Below are 13,904 nucleotides of genomic sequence, written 5' to 3'. Positions count from 1 at the left end.
TACGTACTCGGCAGTAGTGGCGGATGAGGTAGGATGCAGCGAGTGTCTACGAGGGAGAAAATACAGCCGAGCGGAATCCGTCCGTCTGCACAGTTCCGCTGACTGATCACAACGAGAAGTGACAACAATTGATATACACACATACCGTCCGGATTATTGATGTTCACTGGTCGATTACCGATATTATTTCCAATGATTTAAGCTATAGACTCCTCGGTAAGGAGGTATCTAATTTCTAGATATGTATGTGGGATATACCGTACTACCATGGCAGATCTTGACCACTATAAGCATCCCAACCAGGAACGAGAATATTTTTGTATCGACCGTTACTCTCATGAGTGACAGAGTTTACAACGTTTAAAACCGCTTCTGCTCCCTGGGGGACAGTGAGGTCGGCATTCTCGCCGCCCATATCGGTTTGGAGCCACTGAGCGAGAGTTAGCACAAATAGACTGTAGTCGTGAACCATACAGTAGATGAAGAACTTACTCCCGGACTTAATGGGACGAAGGTAAAGCCGTCTTCCTTGTATGACAGTGCGTATTGCACTGTCAAGGCATTCAAAGCTGCCTTGCTGATTTTATACGCCGGGCAAGGCGCGTAGGTCGAGCTTGAGGCCAAAGTCATCGATGCGAAGCCGCTGGAACTGGAATGAACGAGTAAGTTAGCATACCTGGATGTATCAGATGTTAATCATAATGCCAATTCAGACTTACACATTGATTACTTTCTTCGCCTTGCTATCCTGCATGAGGGGTATGTATTTCCGGATAACGTTGTGGGCTCCTGTCACGTTAACAGAGAGTTGATATTCGAGATCATTCCTGTTGAAATCGTTAGTATATTCGGTATTGATATCGGTAGTGAAAGGCTGACATGAGTGCTAGCTTTCCCTGAGTGATACCGAAGACACCGGCGCAATTGATGAGGATATCCAGGCTACATCCTTTCAAAACTCGACGAACTTCCCCTACTGATTGTGCGATATTTGGGGTATCTGTGACATCTAAATGAATGAACACTGCAGAACCGTTGGACTGGGATATCACATCGTCCAGCTCTTGGGAAAGGTTGCGAGACGTTGCAATAACAAGCCCTCCTTCTTTGCTGGCACGCGCTGAGCACCGTCGCACCAGCTCAAGGCCAAGACCACGAGAGCAACCTGTAATGAGTATATTAGACATGTTAGTAAATAATTCTGAATGTCGTTCCCGAGTTGGTCGGTGCCGTGTCTTAATAAATGTCACCAGCAATGACCCACAATCCAGAGGAAATAAATAGATTTATCAAGAGCCCACCAATCTGGCCATTTCCTGATTACGGAACCATTCTCGCCTGGGAACCTATGAAGTAGTTGAGGCCCGAGAACATATTTGTGGTGCCATTTAAGACCTGAGTTTACTCGGTACCAGCCTGATGCACTTACGGGATACCCCTGGATATATTACTAGCTTTGAGGCTATATTTTTACGGCAAATAGTCCCAATCTCCATCGTGTATGGCTTTATTATCGAGCAGAGGGAAAATGGTATAAACTAGCTGGATAGAATAATGACTAGTATACCTTTTGATTCCGAAACGGTTGTGACCCTAGCCCTAATTCCATACAAGACATACCGATAACTCCGCTGTAAAGTAGAATTAAACACACAACGCTGCGAAATTCAAGATTCTAGTCTCAAATTCTTCATTTCATTATTTCTACACCGATTATTATTGTCCCACTGCTCGGCGTTCCGAGTGCACTAGGGCTCCGCTCGGATTTCCGAACCAAACAGGAATGGATGGCCAGGCCCGGCCGAGAAGAGCGGACACCGGACACCGAGTACGTATAGATTGGGTTTCGTAGTCATTTGAAATGATGGCGGCTAAATATGCCTTATTAACATGATATGCTCTTCGTAGTCCCTGATTGAAAAGGTTCTGAAGTATAGTTAAAAAAAAGGAATCATTTGCATTATCAACTTATAGAGCGCAAGGTAACCGGTTGGCAACCAGAGCATCCGTAATAGGAGGACGAATCCTTGACATCATGAACGATTTCAAATATCAGGCCTTAGTTACCCACAATGAATGAGAAAAACAAACAACTGATAGTACTCCAAACACCTAAAAGCTCCATAGCCAGCGGATACCAGGATGCCCAACCCAACTCCTTCAGAACCGAGAATAGTAACATCAAAACTAATTGGCCAATAGTGCATGTCCGCCAATAATCTACACGAAGGCTTTAAACAATCACACAGAACCCCAGGTCATCCAAGATAGAGCTCATCAAGTACCATCCCACAAAACTCCCTATAATATTCCGCTCCTTTCCACCCCCGTGTCCGGTTCTTCAAACCGACGGTCTCCCACCCCTCGGATCGTAGGCGGACGATACGCCCCTGGAGGCTCTCGCGTCCGGAAGACGCTACGGGCGCAGATGTAGGTGCCGAAGGCCCTCTAGAGGCAAAACTCTGCCATTTGGCTCCAGGAGAACGACCAGACCCGTTCCTGACAGGACTAAAAGACCAAAATGAGACCGAGCGTTGGATGCTTCGTCTCGATAGGATTCGGGCGTGCTGGATGGATGTGACTTCTTGGATTAGGGTGTGGAGGGTTGTGATTGTAGATGTGACTTGGTTGTGCAGGAAAACAAGGCTGTTGTTAAACGCTGTTATTGAAGATGGTGAGGGGAGGCCAATTCCAACATGTGGAATTTCTCGTCTGGAGGAAGTTTGCAATGTGCTGGTGTTGTATGTATGCATTTGGCTATCCTGAACAACGGCCCCGAGTGTATTGTTGGTAGCCGCGCCTTTAGTTCTGACAGGAAGAGGGAGGGGTGGAGGGCGGACTCGAATCTCTGCCGCGGGTTCAGCTGTATCCTGAGCTTGGGTCTTTGAAGATGTACTAGTGTCACCACTAGGTTCGAGAGACGGTAGAACGAGTGGAAGCGGCTTGGATGATTTGCGGACGTGGAGAGGAGGTGGCACTAGACGGTACTCTGCCTTATCCGCGTTATCGAGTGAGGCCACTGTTGGGCCAAGGTTGTCTTCGTTGTTGATACTTGGGATATCAACCAAGTCCTCGTAGTCTGAGAGAAAAGGATCATCCTCGGGGCCATCTAGCGCCCTGTCGATGATATCTGTGATGCTGGAGACAATGCTTTCCGCTGGTGATGTTTCTCTCGATGCCCTGCTAGACGGGGCTGAGGAGGGAGAGGGAGAGTGCGACAGAGAAAATGTTGTTTCATTGGTCTCTGACAACGAGAATTCGACTTGTTGAAATCCAAAGTCTGTTTCTGATCTAGAAATGTTGGTAAGACCATCTCCATAGTTGTCATCCGCAGAATCGGATTCTGGAATGGGACTACAGCCCTCGTCAACAGGAACAGTAGCAGGAAGGACAGAAAGACAAGTAACGAAGCAGTCCAAGGCCGAGTGCAAAAGCGGTATCTTATTCCTCGAGTACTCGTGCGCGTAGCGGCCCATTGCCTCGTAGGAGATGGCGCTGTAAAAGTACAGATATGTCTTGTACACGGGATTTATCTGCATATTCGGCAGGATTAGCAGCCGCTTAATGCATGTATTGAGGACAAGGGGGGGTACAGGTTCTCTGGCCACGGAAAGGATAGATGACGAACGGGAGACGCATCGTTTATATTGCCGCTGCATGTATAGCAGCTTTATTTCCTGGAGGGTGGACTTCCATTGCGCAGAGGTGGAGGGGATGGAGGATGATTCGAAGAGCGAGGTTTTTGCAGCAATTGAAGTCATGGTGGATTCTGCATCGCGGTCGACGGTTGTTGATGGATAGATAGAGAGTGAAGAGTGAAGACAGCAAAATGAGGATGAAAATACTGAGGATATTTACTGACTTGATTGACGCGTTCGACATCACGTCCACGGCGTCCTGGCAACAACACGTCTGGAGTCGTGTTGAGCAGATTATTTAATTATACATAATTTGGCACTAATATAGACAAGCACTTTGCGCCAAATACTTCAAATGACAAGCACCGAATGAATAGAAGCTAGTACCGAACAGAGATGCTATCAAAATAGCGACTCGCCAGTTCCTGCTGCTGGTTTGCCTTTTCATGGATTCGATCATCGTTGAGAACACCCTCGCCGCTGACGAATGCATCTATGAAAGACAACGGAATCCACTCAAAATAGATATTTCTAACGTCCACTGAGACGTTTGAGTTCTCAGCTCGAGCGGGATCGCTGAAGGTTTCTACAGTTTCAACGCCTTTGACCCCCACGCTCTTCCATGCGTTGACCACTTCAGCTGGATCGTTGTCCTCGTGTCTTTCATCGTCAATGACGCCGTTTTCACCATTTACCTTTTCGAGCTCAGTAAGGACCACAATCTTAGCGCCTGGCGTGATGTGCCTTGTACTGAGAGCCAGTGGAAGAGACCCGGTCTTGTTGCTGACGCCCTTGGACCTAGAGATCCGGTCTGCGCCTAGAAGAACGATATCCACGCCATCTGCGGCCACGGCAGCAGGTGCGTCGGCATATATGCTGATATGCAGCTTCTTATCCGGCGTATCCTTGCACTTCTCTTGGAAGTGTGACAATATAGAAGATGCAATACTGACGCCCTCGAACAGCGGACGGGATTCGAGGATGCGTAAATCAAGCTTTGAGATGTCCAGCGAAGCAAAGGCTTCCACGATACTATCACGAATCGTCGAGCTAGCAGACAAGGTAATAATAGTAAGCTCGTCTTTCGACTGCCCGCTGGAAAGGAAATTCGTCCGCACGTAGGATGCAAACATCTCCTTAACCAGATCCGTGCGGCTTGTGCGACTCTTCAAATGGTGGTTGATGATGGTGAGCATCCGCTCGAGTTTCCATTCAGAGCTGGACTCAAGCTTCCAAACTTCCTCCATCTCTTCCAATATCGCAAGAAGGGAATTCAGCGTCGCCGCGCCCATACTCTCCCGCCCATTCTTGACAAGATGCCACACAGCCATCTGCACATCCTCCCACCACTTCCCGCCTCCCTCCTCCATCCGCGGCTGCATCTGCACAAGAAAGTCCCGGAATACCTTCAACGCAATAGAAGTAAGCTCATGCGAGCCACTCTCATGGTCACTCTGCAACTTCTCCAACCCACCACCCAACGACCTCCCAGCCTCCCCACCAAACTCCCCCTCAAACCACACTCGCCGTAGACTCTCCCTCAGATGCGGAACACCCGTCTTCTCAAACCCGTCATCGTTAACCACAGCCGTAGGATCATACCACTCCCACCCCTCATGCTCCCAGTCAATCTCAATCGCATTATCACCAACTGCCCCCTTCAGCAGAAACCCAAACGGGTGAACAGTCCATTCCCGCCCGACGGACTCATCCGTGAAGGAGAATGGCTTCCCAAACCGCCAGAGCGTCACCGTAGCCGAACTGAGCTGGGTTTCCTCGGAGAGCTCACGCCATGCCGCCGTGAGCGGGTTCGGGTCTTTCCGACTGATACTCCCAGAGATGGGCGCGAGGTGGTGTCTGTGGAGTGGAGTGGAGCGATGATTAGCGTCTCAGTCCCAGTCCTCGTAGGTGCAGAGTACGGCAGTCCGTGCGCAGGGTATACATACTTGTAAGTACTAACTTTGGCGCTCCGTTTGAATAGCGCAACGCGAGGCTTCTCGGATTGCGCATGGGGCAGGTGGAAGATGAAAGAGGAGACGACGGATCGCCGTTCTAGGCCTTGGGCTTGGTGTTGGTGCCCCGCCATTCTTGGGTGTGGAGGACCCCGCAGTTGGTGTCGAGGCCTGAGCACTGAGGCGAGGACTTCACTTTCTTTGTTTTTTTTTTTTCTGGTATACCTTGATTGCTTTGATTGCGATGGGTTTCAGCTGGCAGAAGTTGATGTTGGTGAGGTTGGTGTTGCTTTGTCTGCCCCAATATATGACACAATGACGTAACTGAACGAGCTTGAGCCGGATGCCTCCGTATATCTTGAGCACCATTTGACTACTACTTGGAGGAGTCTATGTCCTGAACAGACCGCTAGTGCGCTGGGATCTGCATCTAGACTCCTGTCATAATTTCGTGGTGGGCTGTCATATCACCACGTTGCGTATCTGGAGTCGACGGGGCAGAGATTTCCGTTGTATTGTGCATCCAGTTCTATTATTCTTCGATTGATACACGCCTACGAGATATTCCGAAGTAAGCTAGATGGTGAGTAGCCTGATAGCATCCAGGAGTCCAGACCTACTTCCATATCAAGACGAGCCACCAGCTACATGGAATATCAAGCCGAGATATAACAGTGAGGGCCGGGCGCTCCGGCAGAAACCGTGGTTCAAACCCACCGATAATGTGGAACGCTGAATTTCGGTTGGAAAGAATAGAGAGTATGATTAAAAGGATACTAAAGAACGGCGCAGAAAAACCCGCCAACAGCGCTTTAATGTGTATAAAAAACCTTCACCAAAAATCATCACTTCGTCACAAAGCCTAAAGAGAAGCTTCCATGCTCTCATCCAATCATGAAATCCATAACTCGATCCCTGCTCGATCACGATCTCGGCGTCCATGACGTGGGCAGCTCCGGTCCTCCGAGGAGTTAGGCAACAGCTTTTTGTTGGGCTTGTTCCAGTTTCGACCGCTTCATCGTCACCCGCAGTGGCTCAACGTAGAAGCACAGAATCTGCTGATCGAGACAGTGGGTGCAGCGCGGCTTCTGCCGGTCACACTCAACGCCCCAGGCCTGGCACGCGCGACAGGGGAAAGCATTCTCGACGGCGTGGTGGTGGTCGGACGAGCTAGATCGGATCTCGTGCTCCACATCGGCAGTTGCGCCGGCCTTTGCGCTAGTGTCTATAGTTGTAGTTGCAGTAGTCCGGCACGACCAAAGCCATTTCGATACGCGGGCGATAATATTGGGATCGGATATCGAGGACTTGGGGGCCAGGCTGTATCTTGGGGGCTGTTTGTCCGGCGTAGTGGTTGTCGTTGTGCGTGGCCGCATTGTTTCGGTGGACTGGACTGGACGCAAGGGATTAGCGATGACAGTTGGGGATTCCGAGTTGTAGGGAGTAGAGACTCACGGTTTAGATGGTAGCGCTGTAGGTCATTCTCTGGCCAGCTTCAACGACAAGTCGCGAGACAGGGTGACGGATGCGAAGCTGGAGAGTTCTCCCCATACCAAACAAGCAACAACGGGCCAGCCACTGCGTTACATAGGGAAGAGGAAGGGAGAACTTGAAGACGATCAGGCAGAGAGGTGAGAGATTAAATGGAAAAAGGGAGAAGCCAGGAATGCCAGCACATCGCAGCGGGCTCGACTCGTTAAAAAGGGATCATGGCCAGCGCATTTCCCTTGTGTGGGTGAGCTGCAGGAACGCACAGACAGGGCTACGTCAAGCAAACTTTGAACTCGCAGCTGCCTCTCAGGGCGGTTTGCTTGTGTTTTCCATTTCCTGCCATTGGGGCAGCCAGACAAAGCGGACCGGCTGACAGGACAGGCCATGTCAGACGGCAGGCGTTCCATAGGTTGGCTGGTCAGCCCGAAGTCGCCAAAACGGCTAAGTTAAGGCTCCGTTGGAGAAAGTCTGTGCGATCTCACGACACCGGTTAGCTCGGCATCCAACCCAGCAATCATGTCGATTGGAATTAGTGTTGTGTAGATACAGTTGCGTCAGGATGCGGTGGAAGGTATAGCTGCTCGTATTATTCCAATGTTGCACTAGCAGTGACAACAACTTGATGCAATACTAACTCCATGGGCTGGACTCATTATTCTCCGTCCAGGTGTTGATTCTTGACCGCATTATTAAATTGTTTGTATACAAATGCCCTTATCCAATAACAATCACCCCCTCCCCTCCCACGCGTTCCTCAAGAATTCCTCAATCTTGACCAACTGAAGATCGGAAAGCCCAGTCGACCGAATCGCAGCAGGAAAGTCAAACACTTTCTCAATAACAAGACTGTCCACAAATGCCATCGTCTCCACCAGTTCCTGCTGGCTATACCCATGACCCTCCGGCTGACGCGGAACATTAACATCGCCCTCCTTGACCTTTTCCACACTATCATACACCACCTTGAATTTCCTCCCTGGTTGAATTAGTAACGCAAACCTTCCAAAATATAGACGAATCGGAACAACTGCAATAAAATAGACGAAACTTACCCCTAATTCTCTCCCCAAGCTCAACCAACTGATTAAACGTAACCTCATCCCCAACAACAACACTAAACTCCTCCCACTGCTCAACCTCCAACAACCGCGCGATAAACACCGCCATGTCATATGTATAAGTCATGCAGATCACATCGTTCCCGTCGCCCGGGATAACCGCCTCGCAGCTCTGCATATCGACACCGAAGGCCATCGGCTTGATATTAGTGCGTACATGCGGCATGCCCCAGTAGTCCATGAAGAAGCCCGGGACTACGCGCGTAAACTGCAGTGTTTTTGAACTTCTGAGCTGGTTCGCCGCGTCCAGGAAGTACTTTATGCTTGGGTCGAGGGGAAGGAGGCTAGGGAGTTACTTAGCATCACGTACTAGTTATAATCGTCGTGCGAAGAATAGAAGAGAGGTGGAGGAACGTACTCCTCTGTCTGAATAAACGAGTATTCACTCGGGATGAACCTCCTCGTCGAAGACGCATCTTCGGCCGCCTTAATGAGGTTCAGCTGCGACACGCTATGCTCGTCTTCGAAGAGCGATAATGCCGAGATGACAATGCTGACTTTGTGCTCTTCGAGTACCTGAGTGAGCGACGCGATGTCCGAGTAATCGACTTCAATCTGTTTTGCGCGGTCGAGGATTGCATCATTTTCGCGTGCCTGTAAGAATTGTTAAAGGATAAACCGACATTGAGAACATGCAAAGAATTGAAGGGAGTATAAGATACCTTGCGTGTAAGTACAACGATCTCGTGCCTGGCCTCTTGTGTGAGGACGTCAACAAGAGTCTTGCCGACACCGCCCGTGCCTCCGGCGACAGCAACAACGGGCATTTTTCTGGTGGTTACAGGAAGTGATACAAATAGTGTGATCACGGTTACACGATGGATCGCGCCGGTTTGGGTTATTTATGCGGAGTATCGAGGGCTGGACACCGAAGAGCTTGGGAGATTTTGTATTACCCCGCCATAGGTAACTAATCGAGTTCGGGTAAATCAGAGGCAACAAATATTTCACCGCAAAAAGCAATTCTTAAGCGCGTACGCTGGGAACAAAATAAGCATTATTTAATGTGGGGGTGATAAGCAAGCTGCAGATGGAGTCCGGTTCAAACGTAGGTTTCCAAAGATCTATCCAGACGGCAAACTACTATAAGAGAAAAGGAATATCGGCAATAGATTGAACCGATACGATATGCAAACTATCCAAGTGAATAGTAACTGCGCTATAAAATAGCAAAAATATGATCAGAGAATATTAAGTGGAAGGTTGAGCCTCCATACATTGATTTTAAACCGTAAATATACCCGTCCTGCGTTGAACACTCCGGCCTGGCCTGTTCTGGTGTATGTAGTCTATAACGTAGCGAATTCTTTTAGGTATACAACAAGCTTGTCGATACCAGATTCAGGAATGGCATTGTAGTTTGAAACGCGGATGCCTCCAACGCTTCTGTGGCCCTTCATGCCGGTGATGCCGCGCTCAGTGCCGCCCTTGAGGAAGGTCTTTTCGGCTTCGTCGACGTTTCCGTTCTACAAACCGTTAGAGAATTGTTAATGAATAAGGAAGTGAGCGACTGTACCTTGACAACCCGGAAGCAGATGTTCATGCGTGAGCGCACGGCCTTGTCTGGGACAATGCGGTAGATCTCAGGATAAGCCTCCAGAGTATCGTAGACCTTGCGTGCTTTCCGCTCAGCAACAGCCTGCTGTCCGTCGACCTTGTCGGGGAAGTCATTCAGGAGCTTCTTGATGACCTGTCCAGCAACGTATACACTGAAGACCTGTTAGTTGACCTGCCAAACTAAATGATATCGTGAACTTACTCGAAGATGCTGAGAGTGTTGTAAAGGCTGTTGTTCTTCTGGCAAACAGAGTAATCAAGGATAGTCGGCGCAACAGGCAATCCGAGCTTCCGCAGAATAGTTGGCGAGCACGGAGGAGAGACAGGTGGGAGCAGGCTCTTGCGAATGATAACGCCAGTGATACCGGCCATACCCAGGTTCTTCTGAGCTCCAAAGTAGACGATAGAGAAGTTCTCAAAGGGGATGCGCCTTGAAAGAATGGTAGACGAAAAATCTCCAATGACAATAGGGTCATCCTCGGAGCCCTTCGACTCAAGGACCTTGGGGAAAGCGGGATACTCGACACCGTCGACAGTCTCGTTCTCGCAGAGATACACCATCGCCGCCTTAGGGCTCAGCTTCCATGTCGACTCGTCCGCGATCTTACCGAACTTCCCGTTGTTCGCTGTCCGCGCGTCACTGGCGACGTTCACGTATTCGGGTCCGAGGAGTCGCACTGCCTCCTGGCTGGCCTTGAGCGACCATCTATAGCCACATCAGCACAAAGCCCTCGCTGCAATTGACGAGAATACGTACGATCCAGTAACCAAATAATCCACCCGGAACTCTGCCTCGACCTTCTTGCGCAGCTCAGTAATGACATCCTCCTCTGAAATGTCGCCCTTCTCCTTCAGGATCTTCTGTCTCTGCCTCTCAACCCAGATCGCCGTAAGGTTGTATACCGTCGCATCGAATTGACCGGAGCCACCGCCTATTTAAACCCGCAATGTCAGTATACGTCGGTAGAGCCCCACTCCCCCCATAACTCTGCGAAATCGGTCTTGCGCACCCTGCATGATCAAAATCTCAAACTCGTCCGGAATGTCAAGGAAATTCGACAGATCCGCTTTCATAGTATTCAAGATACCAGACGCCAATTCGCTGCGATGGCTGTGTTCGGCCACGCCCCTATGAAGAACACATTCCTGTTAGCAGGTGGATTCTTGCGCACAAGGTAAGTAGCTATGTAGCTGAGTGAGGGGCAGAGCTTACAATCCGGTGCCCTCATAGTTCTGGAGGGCCTCTGCGGCGGTTGCAAGGACGTTTGTAGGCAGGGCGGCAGGGCCAGCACCCAGGTATGTGATGTCTTCTCTCTTCATGGTCGCAATTGAGTCAATTGGTTGTGTCTGGGATACTCGTGTGAGGAAGAAGCGGGCAGGAATGTTTTTTGGGCCCCTCCCATGTGACTCACTCCGATATCGTATCACCACGTGATCTGCCCCGCTTTAGCCAATGAGATGCTCTCATTATATAGATTGCTGTATATTTACAACGGAATATGCAAGTAGCTCCTATTTCCAGGTGTCAAACCACTAGAAGACGTGGATAGAGTATAATCCTCACTTTGGGGGAGATCTGTAACTGTTCAATGGACATTTCGCTTAAGCACTGCTATGTACAACATATACACATAGTTGTGCTCATATTTAAATCAATTACCCAATGGTCCACTTCTTCCTCACCAATTGAGCCAATCCATCGTCCTTTTCCAATTCCCCTACACCTTTTTCGAGTACCTCCAAATACGCGAGGCACTCGAACCGGTACACCACCTCCCCCTTCACAAGGTCCTCATTAGAAGGCCCTGAAACGATTGCAGCTGGCATCGGAGTCCTAGGGGCGATGGTCCCAATGGCATCCCAGAACAACACGTACAGCTGGTCATAATCGGAGTCCTCGGACTGAGACTCAGACTCCGCTGTGGCGTTACTTATGCCTTCATCATGCCGTATGATTTCGAATGTGCCCACGATCCCATTCCCCAGCTCGGCAGACACGGTTGCGCGTTCTAGCTGCTCCCTTGTATAACCCGCCGGTAAAACCAGTGCACTGTAATCAACGACAAATCCGTCCTCAGTAACAAGGCCAGGAGTCATATCATCGGATTTAACATTCAGTCTCTTTGCACCACAGTTCCCAAATCGGTTGATGGCCCATCGCCAGCCGCGCTGCCTCATTCTCGGCCCAGCAAGAAACAACATGCCCTGTGGGAGCTGGGACTCAGTTGATAGTAATGCATGCATATGGTCTTCGAATGGAAGCCCCTTTAGCAAGGACGTGTCCCACCCGATCAAACTTGCGAAACAGAGCATTTCATCCCTCTCTTTACTTGTCGAGCGGTACAAGGCAGCACTGAAGGCTTCCATGATCGCGAAGCACCGTTTGGCTCCAGGACTCGTGATACTTGTTTCTGTGCGTTTAACCAGACGCGGATCAGGCTCCGATATGACATTAATTCGAAGAAGGCGGAACTTCCAATGGAAATTGTCAGCGTCGCGACTGGGAGTTCCGAATGACCCTTTGATACTGGTCAGTTCAGACTCGTAGCTCTCCTTCTGTGCCGCCTCTGCGCGTTCTTGGACGTCTAAGAATCCGTCTGCAAATTTAATACACAGTTTGTTTGCGAGGACACCTTCGTTGAGGGTCCAGAGACGTCTCATCCACGCGGACAGTCGGATCCGCATGAATGACTGCGTATAGTCACTGGAGGGGAACGACTGAATGTCAGCATCAAGAACCAGAACGCGAAAAGCTCGTTCGTAGACGGCCTTCATAGACTTAATGGCCTTTGAGCGCAGTTCACGGTGTTCTTCAGCGACAGGGATGCACATGGTGTCCATCCAGAATAAAAGCGACGGCCCATGGAACTTCTTCTTCCACAGCTCTTTGAAGGCTAATCTATTAACGAGATCGATTGAGCGTATCCCGGAGACAAGATCGTCTAACAGACCGTGGATGCGCTGTAGCTGACATTGAGGCAGAGTGTTCGCGGAGGGATTCCCCAGCCCGTCGGACCAGACGTGTGAAAACGCGATGTATCGTTTCCCTTCAGTGTATCGCTCCACCTCAACTTTGATGTATGGTTCCTTCTTGGTCGGCGTGATGGATAGCAATGGAATACCCCCGGATTCAAGGATGGCAGTCACATCTTCAATGTGTGGACCGTAATGCTGACAGTCACATTCTGCAGTTGTATGAGGTGTAGGACAATGTGCTGTACGGTACGTCTCCTCGTTAAGTTGCCGCGCCATACACAAGTTCCTCGTACACTCGGAATGATCCTTCTCCTCTGAAGATGGCGGCGGTTTCAATTCAGATGTATAATACGCCGATGCAGAAGTGAAAGTCTCTTCGACCATAGCGACTTCGCTGATGCACCACCCAGCCGCCTGCATGCGCCTGAGTGGAAGCCAGGCGCAAGAAAATTCCAACCCCCCAGTCGAAGAACTGAAGACGAGATTCATCGCGCTTGTTGCAAAGCTCCAAGATAACCGCTGGCTTAATGCCCTAATAGAGAGGTCAATCTCAGGCGACAGCGGCCACACCTTGAATCCCGGGCGAGGGTCCCCTTCACACGTCGCAAGACGACAGAACCGGGATACAGTCCTGAGACATGTTTCGACGCGATGTCCCACGGTCTGCGCAGCAGCTTTGTCACTTTGAAAAGTGGCGCTGATAAAGGATGTGAGCTGGAGGATCTGTTCGTCGAGCGAGGCGACGGTGATGGTGCCATTCGGGTAGCCTTCTTGCGGCTGGATGTAGTGGTGCTTTGCGCCCCTGCCAATCGGACCGAATGCTTCCCAGAGGACTCCGAAGAAGAGCCAGTTCTGGAGAAAGGATGCGGCGTCTTCATGTTGGGAGAAGTCTCCTGCTAGTAACCGATCGATGTCCCAGCCTGCACGCTCTGGGTATGTTAAGAAGTCGGGGTCGTCATAGGGTTCCGTGCTGAGACATGGAATTTGCAGAGGAGCATATGGGGAGTCTGGTGGTGTCTCTACGTGGTCCATTATGAGTGTGATAGAGGACAATAGAAATCGGAGGAAGAGATGGTGGTGATGGTGAAGATAAAGCTGAGGGACGAAGGTGGGGGCGCACCACAAGCGCTAGGATTTTCAGCTGCCCAGCTCTTTAGCTTCAGCTCCTCTGA

The 13,904-nt window shown here is 50.1% G+C and overlaps 7 protein-coding genes across 7 annotated transcripts; all 7 read right to left on the bottom strand.

Moving 5' to 3' along the window:
- Positions 1-262: 262 nt before the first annotated feature.
- On the bottom strand, positions 263-1,187 carry APUU_20808S (uncharacterized protein; the record flags this gene model as incomplete). The annotated part of the gene is made up of 4 exons (XM_041699491.1): positions 263-430; positions 493-649; positions 720-827; positions 880-1,187. 4 exons carry the CDS (start codon positions 1,185-1,187, stop codon positions 263-265), a joined length of 741 nt encoding a protein of 246 aa, XP_041552570.1.
- A 1,071-nt stretch (positions 1,188-2,258) lies between these two features.
- APUU_20807S (uncharacterized protein) lies at positions 2,259-3,761 on the bottom strand (the record flags this gene model as incomplete). The annotated part of the gene is made up of 2 exons (XM_041699490.1): positions 2,259-3,533; positions 3,594-3,761. The coding sequence occupies 2 exons, from the start codon at positions 3,759-3,761 to the stop codon at positions 2,259-2,261; spliced, it is 1,443 nt and encodes a 480-aa protein (XP_041552569.1).
- A 257-nt stretch (positions 3,762-4,018) lies between these two features.
- On the bottom strand, positions 4,019-5,724 carry APUU_20806S (translation initiation factor eIF-2B subunit family protein; the record flags this gene model as incomplete). The annotated part of the gene is made up of 2 exons (XM_041699489.1): positions 4,019-5,495; positions 5,585-5,724. 2 exons carry the CDS (start codon positions 5,722-5,724, stop codon positions 4,019-4,021), a joined length of 1,617 nt encoding a protein of 538 aa, XP_041552568.1.
- Positions 5,725-6,561: 837 nt separating this feature from the next.
- Positions 6,562-6,966, bottom strand: APUU_20805S (uncharacterized protein; the record flags this gene model as incomplete). The annotated part of the gene is made up of 1 exon (XM_041699488.1): positions 6,562-6,966. One exon carries the CDS (start codon positions 6,964-6,966, stop codon positions 6,562-6,564), a length of 405 nt encoding a protein of 134 aa, XP_041552567.1.
- A 1,066-nt stretch (positions 6,967-8,032) lies between these two features.
- APUU_20804S (uncharacterized protein) lies at positions 8,033-8,966 on the bottom strand (the record flags this gene model as incomplete). Its single annotated transcript, XM_041699487.1, has 3 exons — positions 8,033-8,483; positions 8,558-8,793; positions 8,862-8,966. 3 exons carry the CDS (start codon positions 8,964-8,966, stop codon positions 8,033-8,035), a joined length of 792 nt encoding a protein of 263 aa, XP_041552566.1.
- A 522-nt stretch (positions 8,967-9,488) lies between these two features.
- SER1 (O-phospho-L-serine:2-oxoglutarate transaminase) lies at positions 9,489-11,076 on the bottom strand (the record flags this gene model as incomplete). Its single annotated transcript, XM_041699484.1, has 6 exons — positions 9,489-9,665; positions 9,716-9,908; positions 9,959-10,462; positions 10,514-10,688; positions 10,767-10,885; positions 10,970-11,076. The coding sequence occupies 6 exons, from the start codon at positions 11,074-11,076 to the stop codon at positions 9,489-9,491; spliced, it is 1,275 nt and encodes a 424-aa protein (XP_041552565.1).
- Positions 11,077-11,412: 336 nt separating this feature from the next.
- APUU_20802S (uncharacterized protein) lies at positions 11,413-13,764 on the bottom strand (the record flags this gene model as incomplete). The annotated part of the gene is made up of 1 exon (XM_041699483.1): positions 11,413-13,764. One exon carries the CDS (start codon positions 13,762-13,764, stop codon positions 11,413-11,415), a length of 2,352 nt encoding a protein of 783 aa, XP_041552564.1.
- Between the last annotated feature and the right edge of the window lie 140 nt (positions 13,765-13,904).

The sequence above is a fragment of the Aspergillus puulaauensis genome, chromosome 2, assembly GCF_016861865.1.
Source record: "Aspergillus puulaauensis MK2 DNA, chromosome 2, nearly complete sequence".
NCBI lineage: Eukaryota > Fungi > Ascomycota > Eurotiomycetes > Eurotiales > Aspergillaceae > Aspergillus > Aspergillus puulaauensis.
The sequence above is the reverse complement of the archived record's forward strand: the minus strand, read 5'-3'. Positions and strand labels throughout refer to the sequence as shown.